This window comes from Cryptomeria japonica, chromosome 3, assembly GCF_030272615.1.
Source record: "Cryptomeria japonica chromosome 3, Sugi_1.0, whole genome shotgun sequence".
NCBI classification, from domain to species: domain Eukaryota; kingdom Viridiplantae; phylum Streptophyta; class Pinopsida; order Cupressales; family Cupressaceae; genus Cryptomeria; species Cryptomeria japonica.
The window spans coordinates 638,966,341-638,985,000 of record NC_081407.1 but is presented as its reverse complement, the minus strand read 5'-3'; the positions used below and the strand labels follow the sequence as shown (position 1 = coordinate 638,985,000).

General features: G+C 36.0%; 1 protein-coding gene across 2 annotated transcripts in view; it reads left to right on the top strand.

The window, feature by feature from the left end:
* The window catches only part of LOC131050155 (uncharacterized), a 44,698-nt gene extending 26,798 nt beyond the window's left edge, over nt 1-17,900 (top strand). Inside the window, exons 3-9 of one of the 2 annotated variants that reach the window (XM_057984329.2) lie at nt 13,519-13,571; nt 13,708-13,757; nt 15,934-16,138; nt 16,317-16,415; nt 16,592-16,758; nt 17,077-17,216; nt 17,293-17,900. In XM_057984329.2, the coding sequence (XP_057840312.2) occupies nt 13,519-13,571; nt 13,708-13,757; nt 15,934-16,138; nt 16,317-16,415; nt 16,592-16,758; nt 17,077-17,216; nt 17,293-17,303 (725 nt within the window). In that variant the 3' untranslated portion in view covers nt 17,304-17,900. Of the gene's footprint in view, nt 1-13,518; nt 13,572-13,707; nt 13,758-15,933; nt 16,139-16,316; nt 16,416-16,591; nt 16,759-17,076 lie in introns of both variants that reach the window. The other variant, XM_057984328.2, reaches the window with a different exon arrangement.
* Nucleotides 17,901-18,660: the final 760 nt, after the last annotated feature.

Genomic DNA, 18,660 nt, shown 5'->3' with positions numbered 1-18,660 from the left:
TGAAAACCATGAGCAACCAAGTACTGATCAATCTTAATGTACCATGCTCGAGGAGCTTGTTTAAGTCCATAGAGTGCTTTAACGAGTCCACATACTTGATGTTCTTTGCTGACAACCTTGAAACCAGGAGGCTGCATCATGTAGACTTCTTCTTGCAACTCATTGTTGAGGAAGGCACTCTTAACATCCATCTGATGGACTTTCCATCGAATCTGAGCTGCAATAGCGAGAAGAAGACGAATGGTACTCATCTTGGCAGTAGGAGCAAATGTCTCCTCATAATCAATGCCCTCCCGCTGTGTGAATCCTTGAGCAACTAATCCGACCTTGTATTTATGTAAGGTACCATCTGCATGATACTTGATCTTATAGACCCATTTGCAGCTAATGGGTTTCTTCCCTGGAGAAAGATCATAGAGAACCCAGGTGTTTTTCTTCAGAAGGCTTTGGTATTCTGCATCCATTGCTCATTCCCACTTTGGAATCCCTTTTGCTTCAGTATAAGTCTGAGGCTCATAAATACTATGAATGTTGGCCATGAGAGCAAAGTTAACTGTATTTTGGTGCTTGCCCTTATTTCTGGAAGATCTACGCTCAATGAGCTCATCATGACGAAGATCACTGATTGTCTTAGCCCACCACTTAGGTCGGAGAGTAGATGTGCCAACATCAAATGGAAGAGGAAAAACTGGAACTAGAGGTGGAAGAGGATCTGGAACAGGTGGAAGATTAGCATCATCTAGAGGAAATTCAGGTAGTGCATCGGCAAATATAGAATCTGCATCATCCCTCCCATCAGGTGAACAAAATGGAAGACAAACACCTAAATCAAAAGCCTTCAAAGACTGATCCTCAGAATTTTGTTCAGACAAGGAAAGCTGAAATGGTCCTTGATCTTCATCAAAGACAACATCGTGACTGAAGATGAGACGATCAATGTCTATGTCAATCAACCGATAAGCCTTAGGGTTGTCACTATAACCTGTAAACATGAGCTTCTGACTCTTGGAATCCAACTTAGAGCGCTTGGCATTTGGAATCCAAACATATGCTAGAGAGCCAAAAACTTTCAGGTGGCTGATCCTGGGTTTGCGACTAGTCCAGGCTTCCCCAGGAGTCTTCCCTTTAACAACATGAGTGGGAGACCTATTAAGGATATAGACTGCAGTAAATATTGCTTCTGCCCAATACTTCTTAGGAACATTTTTGTGTTCCAACATAGACCTAGCCATTTCTGTAACAGTGTGGTTACGATGTTCTGCTGAGGGGTGTATGGTGTGGTTAATTGACGTTTTATGCCATGTGTATCACAAAAAGTGGAGAAAACAGTAGAACAAAACTCCCCCCATTATTAGACCTAAGAGTAATAATAGAACAACCAAACTCTATTTCTAAAAAGGCCTTAAATTTCTGAAATACAGGAAACACATTTGATTTCTGTTTAAGAAAGTACACCCACATCTTACGATTATAATCATCAACAAAAAGTAAGAAATACCTGCACCCAGTAACAAAAGTAGTATTCATTGGACCACATACATCAATGTGGACCAATTGCAGTACCTTAGATGCTCGCCATGAGTCACCATCCTTGAACGGTGTCTTATGCTGCTTCCCAGCCTGACAAGCCTCACAAACTCATTGATTTTGAGTTTGAATTTCAAGTAGGCCATGTACTAAATCTTCCCGAACAAGCTGAGCAAGAAATGAATGTTCAGGTGACCATATCACTTAGGCCATAGACGGGAGATAGAGGAGGATTTTGCTGCGAAGGCATGCTCAAGAGAATCACCTGTATCCACAAGTCTATAAAGACCATGATCCTCAATACCAACAACAACTGTAGTGCGTGTCGCACGATCAACAATAGAACACTTATGTGCATTGAAGATGACATCAAGCTTAGGAGAATGCCGCATAATCTGACTCACGGAGAGAAGGTTTAGTTCCATGCTAGGAATGAACTACACATTGAGGAATATGAGATTACTCCCACCAGATTGTATCTGAACGTTGCCCTTGCCGACAACTGTATACTCCTCACCTCCTCCAAAAATAACTGAATCAGTATAGGGAGAGAATTCTGTAAGCCAATCACGCCTGTGAGTGAAATGTCGAGAAGCACCAGAATCAATATATCAAGCAGAAGATTTCACATGGTCTGTAGGTCTTTTAGCCATGAAGGCGTAAAAGGCAGACTCTTTTTGCTCTGTGTGCTCAACGACATTGGCTTTAGGCTGAGACCCTCCCTGCTTCTGCTGTTCGGAAGCTATCCGATTACGACAATCCTTAATCAAATGGCCATATTTGTGACAATAATTGCATTGAACCTTCTTCTTTTTCGAGCCTTCCTGTGACTGATTAGAGCCCTTTGACTGAGAGAACTGAGATGACCGAAATTTGCCTTTATCCTTGTGAAAGGATTTGGCTGCAAATGCTTGCCCAGAGGAGGATGAAGTGGCACCGCTACCAAACTATTGTTTCCAATGATCCTATTGCAGAGTTTGGTGCACAATTCTGGAAATTTCAGATCAATAGTCGTAGACGTAATGTTGAGAGTCTCTATGAAGTTCTCGTAGGATTTTGGTAGACTTTTGAGGGTTATGACTACCATATCCTCTTCCTCCATTTTCTGACCAATAGCGTCGAGCTGATCTCGAATGTCCTTAATCTTCATGAGATGCACCTATAAGGACATGCGTTCATCCATTATGATGGAGAACAATTGGTTCTTCAAGAAGAATGCTCGGCTTTTGTCGGATGTCTCATGCAACTCCTTTAGATGCTTCCAAATTTTTGAGGTTGATTGACCAAAAGGAATCTGAGGTAGCTGGTCATCTGTGACAAAGAGATTGAGAAGCATGACAACTTCCCTATTGCGGTCATCAAATTTGTCTTGATCGGCTCCGGCTACAGAAGGACGAGATTCTTTTCCCAAGACAAGATCATCTAGGTGGTGATATTCAAAGATTGTCAGCACGTGCTGCTTCCAGGTGTTATAATTTTTGCTGTTGAATCGCTGATTGCCTTCCAACATCAAGTTGGTCAATGACGCCATCTTGCACGATTCCCAATGCACATAAAACAAAAATCAAAGAGGCAATAGCACATAATATAAAGCACAAATCCCAATGCAGAAAATAGAGGTAGATACAGGTACATACAACAGAAGACAAGAGCTTGTCACTAACTCTGCCACTTGAGATGAGTCTGCCATCAACCCTCCCAGAAACTATAGAACTTTTGGAGATACCCAAAACAATACCAATCGTCCAACCTGATGTTGGAGAACTATTCCTCCCTGTAACTAGAGACACACCAAGAACAACTGTCACGATTTTGAGGAAAGAATTGACAAACCCTCCAAACTATTGCAGAGGAACAAGATGCCCGAAAATAGACTGCAAACAAGAGACTAGTGCAGATGTTCGCACAACAACTCCAGGTGCGACTAAAAATAGATTGCAGCAAAGTACAATTTTTGAGGAAAAAATCATAAACCCTCCCATGATTTTTTTTTCAGGGACAATATTTAAAAACCCATAGATAATTTTTGAGGACAAAATTATTAAAACCCACAGATTTTTTAAGGGAAAAAAATATTAAAACCCATCAGAATTTTTTTTCAGGTAAAAAATATTAAAAACCTTAACAAACATTGATGCCCAGAGGCCATCTTCACACTTTTCAAGGCACAAAAAACGAGCTACTGAGAAGATGTTGAATGCACGAAACCCAAGGTACGAAGTTCAATGCACTGAGACAAGTACATGCACAAATTCCAAGACAAATTTGAGGCATGGAAAACGAGGCACCCTGAAAAATTTGAGACCAACCCAGAAAAGCTCTCGAAAAACCCACCAAGAATCTGAAATCAAAATGCAGATCCAATGGCTCAAAAATTGAGGCACGAAAAACGATGCACCCAAAAAAATCTGATGATGACCCAGTTGAGGTCTCGTAAAACCCACCAAGAATCTGCAACCAGAATAAAATTTCGACTTGAATTGAAGGGTCAAAACCCTAGTTGAAAATTGCAGAAACCCTAGGTGGCCATGAATGAACTAGATCGAGCAAAAACATGTGGAGAATAGATGCGGATCGAGGGCAAAGACATGCGACACGATTTGCAGAAAAAAAATCCACAAACTAGAAGCAAACCACTTCGAAAAACTTTTGAAATTTTTTCTAAAAAATTCCTTTCGAAAATGTTTAGAATAACAAAGAAATTTCAAAAAAATTTAATTCTCTGCCCTGATACCATATTACCGAGAGGTAATTGGTAAAAAATGATTGTTGTATTTACGAATGATCATATAGATCATTATAAAGAATCTCAAAATAGAAAGATCCTAATAAGAAACTAAAATTACAATATCTTACAATATATTACATTATTGAGCATTAATAACTTAGGAAAATATAATATTAATAGAAATGTAGATTTCTGATTTTTGTTTTTTGTATGCTTATTATCAAGCTATCAGCATTTTTGAATCTTGATATGTAGTGTGAACTCTTGAATCAAGAGTCTTCAAAGTCGACACTTAGACACTATATTTTAATTTACTATTTGTTTAGACACTATATTTTAATTTACTATTTGTCTTTGGCTCTTTGACATTTGTGTGTTTAAACTTTACCATTGCTCCTGTTTTGAAAGTTCAATGTCATGATATTTTTAGTTTTAATCTTACCAAATTAATTGATTATCAAACTATATTAAAGAAATAAATGATGTCTCCAATTGCCCCAATCTCCAATTTTCAAAATAGATGTACCAATACTAGTTCTAGTCTTCGACACTGGGGCCAATACCATTCTCCTGAAAATCTTGTTAATTTTTATCAATAAGAAATTATACATGTTTGCGATAGGAATTCCCCTAGTTCTATGAATCGTAAAATCCCAACACTAAATTTTGCATACATGGAAAGAGAGTTTGCCTTAACTGATTTAGCTTATGCTCAAACAAGAGTATTTTTCTTATAAATTGGATTTTGCTCAAACATGAGGGTTTTCCCTACCCAATTGGAAGAGCAAACTCCAGTTGGTTTTATTTGAACCTTGCTAATGATTTCTGTTGGAAGATTCTGTTAAAGACAAGTTCAAATAACTTAGAAAAGATAAAATATGTGAAGCCCTACCTGAGAATAGTCTTATAACCGAGGAACACTTTGCCTTAGTTGATATAGAGAATGAAAGTAAAATGTATTTGTCCTAGTATTTAATAATACTAAATGCCCTTTCTCATTTACAAACATCATAATTAGGTTTGCTTTGTATTGGACATATACTTGAAAATTTGAAATGATTTATGCTAGATATTTACAGACAGCGAACATATTAAATTGCAATAAACGTATTAAAAAGCCATGAAACAGATTGCTGGATGCTCAAAGAAATGGGTTAAAATCAAGCTTACCAGGAGATGGGGGTACTTGGAGACTTTGTGGGCGGGTACCGCTACCGGTACTAGTATGACAAATTTTCAAAAATAGGAGACGGGGTTCCTTGGAGACATAATATTTTTTAATATAATTTAATAATTTTCAAAATATACCATAACATGGACCTTTGAAAACAAGAACAGTGGTGAAGTTTAACAAATTAACATTAACTTTCAAGTTTAAATACACAAATGTCATTGTGTCAGAGTCTAATAGTTCAAAACTCACACTACATATTTCATATTAGATTATCATTACATTTTGAAATCCAAAAGTATTGATAGATTGATGTTGATACACAAATGAAAAACAAAAATCAGAAATTTATCATCTACTATGTTTTGATCATCCATATCAAGGTCCTCAGCTAGGATGCTCTCTATATACTCATCACTCTTTAATTCAGGTTCCTTTGATGGTAGTATAATTGGGAGCAATTCATTAAGGCTATTTGGTTCAACCACTTCATCCCCCATGACTGCAACTTCTCCATTAGGTGTAATTTGGTCCCATCTTGCTGAAGTGTCATGCCCCACCATAAAGGAATACTAATACCTTAGAAAAATCGTGAAGTCTTGAGACAAGACGATTTTTCCAGAAAGAGCAATCTGAAAACATTATTAATAGACAGCACATGGGTTGATAAAAACCGTGATTTTATTACGAAGACATGTTTGAGAGCAGTTAAAAGGAAATGATGAAAATTTGCTCGTTAAATATGCATCAACTCATATTAAGGTAGTGCTTAGTGTTAATGTTCTAGCGGCAGGAGATATATTTCTCTCAAATTTAAAACAATAAATGATAAATGAATAAATACCAAGGCAAGTCGGCCTCGTTATAAATAATAATTTTATTCTTTTATTTTCTAAAAGAGGCTGACTCAAATAAAAGGTCACCTTGCTTTGTATATATACAAGGTGATGATCATTCATTTGATCATCAATTCATACAGACAATCAATTCGCACTTCAAGAAGGAGTTCGTACATTTGCAGCAGATCACCATATTGTATCAAGCAGATCGATATCAAGGAGAAATCATATTTGACTGAATATTTGCATCTAAGAGAGGTGCTATCTTTCATTGCATCAGATCGGCCTTGTGTTTGGCCTAAGTTGTAAGCAGATTTCTGCTCCTTTTTCATTCAATATATAAGAGATACATTTTGGCTGGGTTTTTCTCCCTCAAGGAGGGTTTTCCCAGGGTATTTGCTGTGTTCTGTTGCTCATCATTTTGTATTTTCTGCGTATCTTCATTTCTGGTCTAAAAACTAAGACTCGGAGCAGTTAAGATTATTAGGAAAGCAAACTTCAGCACAATACGATGGTGGACTAAACCTTGATCAAGTTAAGCAAATATTATTTACTCATAAAACAGCGATAACAGTTAGTATAAATAAAACAGCAATTAATATAAAGAATGGCCAACACCCTTAACAAAGATAGATATAAATTAATAAGTATGAAAAGCAACACCAAAACACAAAATTATTGAGTGCAGCCATCCATATAACAATGCAACAATTAGTATAGTAATAAATGAACAGGTGCTATAATCAGCAGCCATCTCATTAGTTAAGTTGGGAAATAGTTAGTTGAAGGGATACCCTTTAGGGAGGTTACAACATGTGGAAAGATACATAACCTTTATTGCCAATTGAAGGATATAAAATGAGAACTCTAAGCAAGTAATCAGTATCGAAGGAACATATCATATTATATTATTGGCAATCATTGTTGTAACAGCAGATTGTTATGCTGTATCTCACTTATAAACTAAATGCTTATTTACAGTAATGTTATATCTGAATTCTATAAGGAATAAGGGGCAGATATATGGCCTATAATATAAGACGTTTCATTTATTCTTAAATATTCACATGACAAAATAATGCCAATAAGATTTATAATTGTTAATAATAGGGAAATCAGATTTATATGACAATTATACTTAATTTCATTTATTTACATATACATTCATAATACATGAGGGATTAGCATATTAATGACCTAATCATTAATCATTCTCTATTGCTCCTCATGAGGATAGGTTGGTTTTGTTGCGGAAAGGCTGTATTAATATCTTACAAAGTAGGTGAGTCTAAGAGGTGGTATGGACGGGTGTGCCTAAAATCCTTAGGGGGACCAAGAGGTGGTATGGACAAGTGATCTTGAAACCCTTGGCCCATTTGTGGAGAATGGTTTTCTAGCGCCCTAATATAGTAATTCCCCATCCTCGTTAGGGTTGATGATTAGGAAAGAAGTAAGGATTGGGAGCATAAAATATGGTAATTATCAATTGTATTAGTAATACTAATTGTTCTCTAGTTTTAATAATCTAATTTAAGGCATAATAATGTATTAAATGATGTATGTTTAATTTATAGGAAAGAGGCAGACTCCTAGTAGGGGACATTACATGGAGGACTCTCCATGTACCCAAGATCGACACGAGAGAGAAGACAAAGTGAGCTATGAATGTAGACCAAGTTTTTTGCTTTCTTTGTCCCTAATCGGTTTCTTATTTGTGAATGAATAAAACCATAACTACTCCAATTTCTCTGACAAGATGAAGATCTAGCTACTTGTGAGAGCAATCTAATTGCAAGTGATTGCAATTCAGGGGTCTCACCTCCATGGTTCAATCCCCACTCTAAAGGGTCTTTCTTTGCTTGCATATCATCTAAAGCTTCCATTGAAGAAAAATCACCTTACCCACGTGAAAACTTATTCCATTGACTTCTTATAATTGAGGCATCCTCACCTTGACCATAAATCTTTCTTATGTAGAGGCCTCTTATTGGTCTCTTGTGTATTATGCCATTTAGGATTTAAGGCATAGGCAACACAATGAAGGGGTGTGTTAAGTTTGTTTCGTCTTCCATGTAAATTTTCTTCTATCAAAGGATATAAAGAAAGATCTTTTGCATCAATTATTTTCTTGACTCTTCACACATGGAATCCATTTTTTCATAAACTTCTTCCAAACATGGCTAGTCCAAGTCTGCAAATTTAATCACCTCACATATAGGCATAATAAAGTCCACAACAAATCTTACATTAGTCCAAAAATGGTCATCAAGGACCAAATCTCTCACCTCAACTGCAGTATTTGATGTAAATTGGCTCCAAGATGTCCATGCATCACTAACAACTAAGGAATGCAAAACTCCTTTGACTTCACAAAGGCGGTCAAGAAGAATAAAGAAACAAACCTTGTATTAGCTGGTTTGAGAAGTTCCACCTTGACAAATTTATGATAAATGGCTTGTGTATGGTGATGGTTACATATGAATATCTGTATTTTTCTGCCCATTTCTTTGAAGTTTGAAATCCATTGGAACTTGGCAATATCATTGAGTGCATTGTTCAATGAATGCACACAACATTGTGTCCAAAATATATGCTTATACTTTTTTTGCACCATCATACCTGTTACTTTACAAATAAGGGTAGTATCGGTAACAACTTGGGCCAATGCATGAGAGGGTAGGGGGAAAACACAAATTGACAAGTGATGCCTGTAACCCCATAGCTGATTTATTCAATGTGCTACTGAAGGATGATATAGATGATTCCATTGGCAAATTCTTCTTTTCCAATGGCATTCCATTTCATGTAGCTCGATCTCATTATTATAAGGAGATGATGTCAATGGTAGCAAGGGGAGAACCATCACGTGTCACTAGGGGAGACAAAATTGAGGTCCACTATCTTGGATAAGAACTATTTCAAGATAAATGTGTTGATGGAGACAATGAAGGAATGTTGGGTGAAAAGTGGATGTAGTATAGTCATGGATGGGTGGATGGACATTACACATTGTCCACTCATCAATAATTGTTCAGGGCATCACAAAGATGCCGATTTTCAGTTTTAGATCGTCATGGATGCTATTGAGGAGGTTGGGCCACAAAATGTGGTCTAAGTAATAATAGATGTGGCCCATGTGTCCAAAGTTGCGGGAAAATTAGTTGAGGTAGCTTACAAACATATTTGGTGGACTCTTTTGTTGTGTGCATGCCATGAATAATGCACTCAAGGACATGGGAAGATTGAGTGGATCAAAGCAATGGTTAGTGATGCTAGAGATGTTTGGATTTTTATGTGCAACCACCACACTTCACATGCACTCTTCAAGAGTTTCTCTAAGGAGTTTTTGAAACTTGTTGAGACTAGATATACATCCTACTTAATTCTCTTGGAGAGAATGATTAAGTTGCAAGAGTCATTGCGACTCATGGTTACGACAATAGAATGGAATTGGGCCGAGTCCAAGACAAAGTGGGGGAGGAGGGTGAAGGATACGGTGAAGACTGATGTTTTTTTGGAGTAATGCAAAATATATAGTCAACATCATTACTCCAATTGTCATTAGATATGGGGATGTCGATGCACCTAACCTTGGAGAGGTGTATGAGTGCATTGATTCTATGCTTGACCGAATGAGGATTGTCATGCAAGAGTACCCCACATTATCTTTCTACAATGAGCACATTTGGCCAATCATTCGTCGGATATGGGAGAATCCTAAATGGTAAGCATAGGCCTGGTAGAGTTACATTGATATAGGATGCTGAGGTGAAGGCAGGGTTCTTTAGTGCCAGTAAGAAGATGTATGATCTTGTAGAGGCCAACAACATTCACGTTGAGTGGACCAAATTTGCAACTCTTAGGGGTTATTCTGAGGCAGCCAAGATGGATATGGCAACTATGGCATAGGACCCAATTTTGTGGTGGAATTGCCATGGACCGAATAACTTGACTACCTCGCTAGCCAATTTGATTTCTATCTCAAGTTTCTAGTTCTTTAACTGCTGAGAGGAACTGTTCTACTTATAGCTTCATCCAATGTCTTAAGAGGAACAAACTTACCTCTAGGAGAGCAGATAATCTTATGGTTGTACATAGTGCTTTTTGTCTCATTGAATGCAAGACACTTGTGTACAAAGATAGTCCAACAAACGTGATGAGATGTAGAGGCAGAGGAGCTAGCATAGATTGATGAAGATACTATAATTATAGAGGTAGGGCTGGTTGGTATTAGTTTTGGGGAGCTTGACCATGTGGAGTCCAGTAGTTCTAGTGATTAGGAGTTTGGGGATGATTAGAGGCCTCCTTTCACTATATTTTGTTATTTTGACATCATTGTGCTCATTGTAATCATCTTTTTGAAATCTTGAATATAATATAAATCTTGAATTTGACATTTTCATTGTTCAAACTTCAATGTTAAATTCAAATTGTTAATGTTGAATGTTCACTTCAAATTTTAGTAGTATTCAAGTATTTCAGTATTTAGTATTTGCTATTGTACTAATTTGCCAAAGTTTCATTTGAAAATTCAAAATTGTAATTCTTATACATCTTTTTATAAATATTTTTTCAAGTACTATATGTATATCAGCACCATCCCCCAGCCACTGTCCCCCCACCATCCCCAAACTTAGGCCCTTTCCCGTCCCTAAAATCCATCCCTGTCCCACCGTTAGTAATCTCGGTGGAACATTGTAGATTATCTAACCTTAGAAATTTGGGTCCTACAACTTAGATCACCAACACCACCAAAGATCTTCATTCTTTGCATATATGCATTAATACCATCTTGAGTGGAATGATAAACCTAAAACCAGTAAATAGCATACAATCTTCTATACTTATGCCACCTTATCACTCCTAAAACAAACCCAATCATAGTGGGTGGAATCCTACAGGTCTCTCCAAATCTTTCTAAATATTCAGATCATGAGTGCAGATTGTCATTATAGGTTCTTGGTCAATACCTGCTTTCACCAATAGGTCTTCCACAGCATTTAACTCTCTGTTACAATGAACAAAAGTGATTTCTTTAAATGTATGTTTTAGTCCTTTCACTTCTGTATATATCTGTTTAAGTTCCAGTTCAGACTCTTACTGGCACAAGCTGCATTTATTACTATTAGAGAATCATCTTACCACTGGCTCAGGCAACATTAGAGAGGCTGCCGTGTCATGTCCCCTCCTTGATATATATATATATATATAGCAAATTTTTATTTATTAATTAATACAATATTTATCAACAAACAAATATTTGAAATTATTAAATATTTATTTTATTTATATTCTTGTAATATTTAATATTACATAAATTATAAACAAATATGATAATTTGATTATTTACTTAATATATTAATTAGTTATTTAATTTATTTATTGAAGGAAAGTCATTCTCATCAAAGAAGTGTCGACTTAAAGTAATTCACTGATACATGTGCAATCACCTTACCGATAAAGAGACTAAACAATATTTCAGAATTAATATAAGAAAATGCTATGATTATTGAAGGGGTGCGTTCTGATTAGAAGCTGTTATAGAGAGTGGCGATCATCAAAGGGGATGAGACATGTCTCGTCCAATATGACTCCCCATTCTAAACACATCGATATAAGAATACTTTTCCAGAATTCGTTGAGGAGGGGATATCGGGAAAAAGAACGATATTCATGTTGCAGATTACTATAATTCCATCGGTTCATATAGGATCACAAATATATTAGATCGGATTAAAAACTTCTTACAAACAATAAGTGTTTGACACTTAAGGAAAGGAAAAAAGAAATGGATAGATGAAACGAGGAAGAGGGAGATAGCAAATCTGGAATAATAAAAAGAATATTATTTGAGGAGGTTTGTCCAGTTCCGATCAGAACTATTATGGTAACATCTTGGTTCTTGGCCGTATGCACGGGGATGTGCTTAACATAAACAACCTGATAATATTTTTATACTGGATTTAGTAGTAGTATTTAATAATAATGTTAATATAGGCAACAATACAATGACAGTCATACTTCATCTCATATACAGTGTCAGACCAGATCTGACGCGTGTCAGATCTGTCTGCCATTACTGTTACTAGGTGGTCTAATTATTAATGTTTTAGAAAATGGTAATGTTAATAATTTATATTATAGGGAATACTATTTGGTTTATACATATATATATATAAGGTTTGATCAGATCAATAACAATATTATTATATTAAATTGTAAAATCAGAAAGAACTCTTGAATAAGCACTACAGAGAAAGTTATTTACTAATCATTCTGATTACTAGTATTTAAGAAGATGAGGATCATAGCAGATTTATGAAGCATAGTTTAGCATATTTATTAAGTGCCTTGAAGCAGATATAAACATAGAAAGGCAGGCCATTCAAGGAGAATAAATATGAATCAATGAAGCAAATAAATAAAATGGTGTGAAGTATTAATTAAAGACCAACGTCATCAAAGTCTATCATCTTGTGTGAGGAACCATAACCAAATTCAAGAGCAACACTTTGAGTTCTGCAGACATCATTGTTTCAGTCATAGTATATCTCCCATGTACAAATCAGGGGAAGTTATCAAGATAAGTCTATCTTCCAAAATTGTTCTTAGCATTATGAATTAAATATTATAGAAAAATGTCTTCAGAATTAATGAAATTATATTTATAAATGCAGTACAATTCTCACTTTAAGTTAGAATTATTGTTTTAGGATTAAATCAAGGTGAATCCCAAATGGGGACATTACATGCCGCCACCATATCAGCTACAAGAGATTTCCACTCAGCCACATTTTTCAATTTTATGCTGAGGAAGAGACAACTGCCAAAAAGGAGCTCTGCTTCTGCACTCCAAAGCACCAACCTCCTCTTGCTAATCTTAGATTGCCTCTTGACACACTTTCAAGATTTAATTTGGTGTAGCCCCTCCTAAGGAGAGCTTCATTTCTCTTTCCTCTCTTCTTGGTCAGCTAAGATTCTTGGGTTCTTCTTTCTAACAGTTAAAGTGCCTGCTATTGCTTGAATGGGATTTACACAACCTAGTTTAGTGTATTCGTAAGTTGTCTTAAAAAACAGAGTTGGTCTTAATCCAGGCTGATGTTGAAGGTATACATTTTGTATTTTATCAAAATAACTGAAGGCATATTTTATTCTCATTTTGGCTGTATTAGAAACAGTGTACAAGACTCTAATTGGAATTTATGCCATCCAATACAACTGTATTTTTCATTTCCGAGTTTTCTTATTGGCAGAGATGCTTGCACTCATTTCGGAAAGGACCAAGCAAGCTCTGCAAAACCCCAAGGTGATGTCATGTAAGAAGTGGGAGTTATGTTTGGAAATTGAACAATATCTCCTCATGGCCTAGTTTTAAATGCACACAGAATCAAACATGAAGGTGACTGTAGATTCTTGTGTTGAATTCATGCTTGAACTTGCAGACCAGGCTGAAGATGTCACGAGCAGGGTATGCCCGAGCAGCATCAGAAAGGTAAGTAGTAGCACCATTTCCTTTCAGTATCTTAAGCTTTGTTGAACTCTCTCTCTAGGTATCTTAGAGTAGCCTATTAGTTTTGTCTTACGTGCTTCAGTTCCATTGAGCATCGGTCATGTGTCCTGATGCTCAATAGGCCTCTAGAAATGTGACTTTCAGACCATTTTCTAAGTTATCTTATGCTCATAGTATTTTATTATGCCCTGAATTATAATAACCGAGACAACTTACAAATGATGGTCAAACATCAGAATATTAATATACATTGTAATAGTTAGTGATTAATATGGCTATAGGGGCCTGGCTTAGTGTACAGGCCGTCCTTAAAAAGGATAATCTGGAGGATGCTTTACTGACTTGTTTATCTGTTGGGATTGTACTTCGAATTATAAAATCAATTTGTAGTTAGACAGATCCATCTTTTTGAATTGCTGGAATGCTTCCCCATCTTGGAATTATAGGAATTGCAAAGAGCATATGGAAATTTCCGGAAACATCAGGAGACATTTTCAAAATATCTAGAGATATTTGCAGCAGTATGCTGTTCTCAGAGTTTGTGGAGATTTCCATTGCTGGAAATCAGATGTGGGGAAATTTCCAATACTACTTGCAGGAGTTTCTGTATTTCTGATACTGTTTCCAAGAGGTTTTGCGTAGTTGTAAGGAAATGCGGACTTTTGAAGAAATACAATAATGGGTTACAGAAAAATAAAAATGCAAATATTTGTGTTAAATTAAAATATTGCAAGATGAATTAAATGAAAATTAATGAATTAGAATGCTCTATAAACATTTAACAATACAGACAAAATGCATACTATTATTGAAGTACAGTTACACAAAGCAAAAGCTCACAAGATGCCAGAAATGAGATGAATTAAAAAGGTCTCATACAAGATCAAGCACAAAATATTATGAGCCTCCATAATGTTCTGGGAGACAGGTCTATTCGATTACCTGGAGATGTTCAAAATAGATACTGCTCTCAGCCATAACTGTATGGAAGTGCTGTACTTAAGCTGTACCGTGTAATTATTGGATAAACTTGAAGGTCTTTTTTAGTATTGAAATGAAGTGTACAAAAATTGAAAGTATGCCCTAACTACGGAAAACTACAGTACAACAAAGCATCTGCAATAGAAGAATATTACTAACAATTACCAATTTTTAACTGATCCGAATGCTTCTTAAAATGTTTTTTTGTGAAAGTTGACAACTATAGAATATTTCATGTATTTTTGTGAGTTGTAAGAAATTGCAAATGCAGATCAGGAACACTGCAGTATATAAGCACAAGCTAGTAACATGGAGCAACTCTCTCCCATTTCGTTTCATGTAGACCGACATCCTAACATATAAACCTTCTTATTTTTTATCTCCTTATTGGTACCAGTTATGGGCTTTGATAATAAGTTTGCTGCCAAAATATAGCCTATTTTGCTTGAGTTATTTTAATTCCTTTTGATCAGTTGTTGGCTCAAGAGGCAAAAATCCATATAGTATATAGGGCAGTTTAAAACCTCTAGTCTCCCAATATCTTTGTAGACACCAAGAGACGTAAGCTGAAGACTGAAGCATTTGAAGTTTGTTAACACCCCATGTATTATTAAGGCAGAGACATGTTTTGAAGATCAGAGTTGAATACCAGGGGTCAGTATATGAATTTCGGTGCAGCTATTATTTCTGAATGCTTGTGCTGCTACTGATATTGTTTAATGTTAATTCCTTGTTTTCCTCTGTTTACCAAAGAAGTTTACCCTAATGTTCTATTGTTCCCTTACCTAGTTGTCCCTGCTTAGGATGCATCTGTTTCAAATATTTCCAAGTACCCATTTATATTTTTAGTATAAAATGGGTACTTGGAAATATCTGTAACAAATATTGTTCCCTTACCTAGTTGTCCCTGCTTAGGATGCATCTGTTTCAAATATTTCCAAGTACCCTAGTTGTCCCTGCTTAGGATGCATCTGTTTCAAATATTTCCAAGTACCCATTTTATATTTTTAGTACAACAGACTATTCTATGCATGGTAAATTCTTAACAACTGATGGAGACCTTTTCATCCATTTCGACATCATATCTTTCTCTCGTAGGAAGTAGATACACCTCTTTCCGTTGTTAACACTTAGCAGTATTCCCACTTCATTAGTAACCAAAGATTTACTTGTGCAGTGAGGAGAGAAAAAAAGAAATAAGTGCAATTCAGAGTAGAGCATGGGAAGTGCGTCGGAAGAGATCAGTGTTGCAGCAAATATGTATGGTTGAGTGGAAAGAGAGCATTGCAGAATCAGCAAGGAGGGGAGGTGATGGTGAAGATGAGTTACAGTGGGATAGTTGTTATATTTTGAGAGAAGCTATACACCAAGAGTGGTCGCGGGTAATCAAATACAAATGGAAAAATCCTGTTAAAGTGCATTGTTGAAATCTTAAAGAAGCATTTGCATGCATCTCTAGTTTTCTCATTCTCATCTGTAGGAACTAAACTGCATCAAACTGCTTGTTTATCTCTGTATTTTGAAATACCTGTTTTCTTTCTCCATTTCTGTAAATACCAGAAAAATGTGATGACTGGAACGGAGAAATCAAAGCGTTTGAGGAGACCAGGACACCGACGGCCATATAAAGTCCCACGACCAGATACCAAATTACAGCGGGTAATCAAATATAAATGGAAAAATCCTGTAACGGCATTATTGAAATCTTAAAGAAGCATTTGCATGCATCTCCAGTTTTCTCATTCTTATCTGTAGGAACTAAACTGCATCAAACTGCTTGTTTATCTCTGTATTTTGAAATACCTGTTTTCTTTCTCCATTTCCGTAAATACCAGAAAAATGTGATGACTGGAATGGAGAAGTCAAAGCGTTTGAGGAGACCAGGACACCTACAGCCATATAAAGACCCACATTTGGATACCAAATTACAGACAATAAAGAGAATTCGAGCAGATCGAGCGGCCCAAGAACTAGAAAAAAGATTAGCTAAGGGGCGAGCGATGTATGTCTAGAAAATTTCACTTTTCTTTTTGAACACCTTGTCTGTCAATAAAATATATGTGCTTTCTATGCATTGTATGGCAATGTCTATCCATCTTACTGGATGCCCATTTGACCATAATTATTTAATAAAGAAAATTAGAACTCGATATTTTTTAATTTCCTTTAATTATTGAATATGGCTAAACGGGCATCCAGTATGCTGGTTAGACAATACATCATAAATATTTGTAAGCTAGCTCTAGACAGATTTAGGAAGCTTATAGTAGACTGCAGATATTCATCATTCTGAGATGTGACTTAATGTATGGATGAACAGGTTGCTAATCGCAGAAGCAGTGGAAGCAGCAAAAGCCTTGGAGTCTGCTGCAACTGTTAATACTTTAGTGCAAGATTCTCTTTTGGAAATTCGTCGGCTCATTGATGAGGCCATACATTCAATGGAAATTGCAGAATCTGGTAAAAGTACATATTCATTTATGTTAGAAAGAGATTTTAGCAAACCAACTTATAAAGATACTCATTTCATGGACAGATCCGAGGTAGCTGATAATGTAATGCCTGATACTGCTGATAACTATGGAATTTGCCAATCATCTTTGTCCAAGAGCAGGAAAAATTGTGAAAACATTCTGCTCGCATGCAAGTCAGAAACAAATATCAAGAAGCTTATACCATGACTTATGTGAGTCCAGCCATCCCATTTCATCCCCTGAAATTGGCTTGCTAGAAGTAGCTAGGTCTACTAATTCCTCTTCAGGTTGTGGACTTGAGGGAACAAGCGATAAGGTTAGTGAAAAAGATGCCATGCTTTCTGTAGACAGAAATTCTATTGTGGAAAACCCTATTTTGATTGATAAACAGGACAATTCCAATTGGAAAGGTGATTCAAGTCCTGCAGGGAACATCACAATTGACATTATATCATCTATACCACATAATATGAAATTGTTTTTGCCTGGTAACAAATACTCAATTCATGATACCGATGAGAAATCCGAAGTTAAACCTTTCCAGACAGAAAAATATAAGAAGACAAAATGGGTTTCACGGAAAGTTGATTGAGGTCGAAGAGGATTAATTATGTGTAACATACTGTTTTGTTCTAGTATTTGAGAGGACAGAATCCATTAATTGTTTCCATTTTCTGCTTTTTTTTTTTAAGATCATTTGTTTTGGAGAAACTGGTGCCTATGAGAATAGTTGTAAGATTTCTGGTTTTCTTCACATTCTGTTGCCCATAAATTTTGTTTAGCTGGTTGTAGATCCTTAGAAACGCCCTAAGCTTACTTTGTGAATAATAGATGTTCTTTGGCATTGGAAACAGTTACATTATTTTCTAACCAATGAGATTGACCACAATTCTGGAACTGATTGATGTTTCTTTTATTCTTTTATGAGACTTGACAATAATTTGTGCATGGTTAAGTTGATCATGGTCAAAAATGCATTGCATGCTTACACTTAAATGATATCCTTTGTTTGAAACCTTGTATTTGAATTTAAAAACTTTCAAACAAAAAAATCTCTGATGGTTTGGGGTTTGAACCAGTCTAATGTGAGGTAATTCTGTTCAATATGTTTCTCAAGGCTGTATTTCATGTCTATTATGAGTTGCTTTTCCATGCCTACTCTGAATATATATGCCATTCATTTTACACATTCGGCTGTGCCAGTGACAACAATTCTGATATTAATGACATAAGGATGGTTCATTCAATATATTTGCATTTAAGTTGTGTATTTCACCACAAACCTTATGCAGTGGAGTTTGTTACATTTTGTGAAGAAAAGTTTTGGTGCTTTTTGAAGTTTTATGATGCTACCGTTATATCTTGTAAATGTAAATAGACTGTTATTACTTTCTGAGCAATCAGAATTCTGAGACAACTAGTTTAGAAGT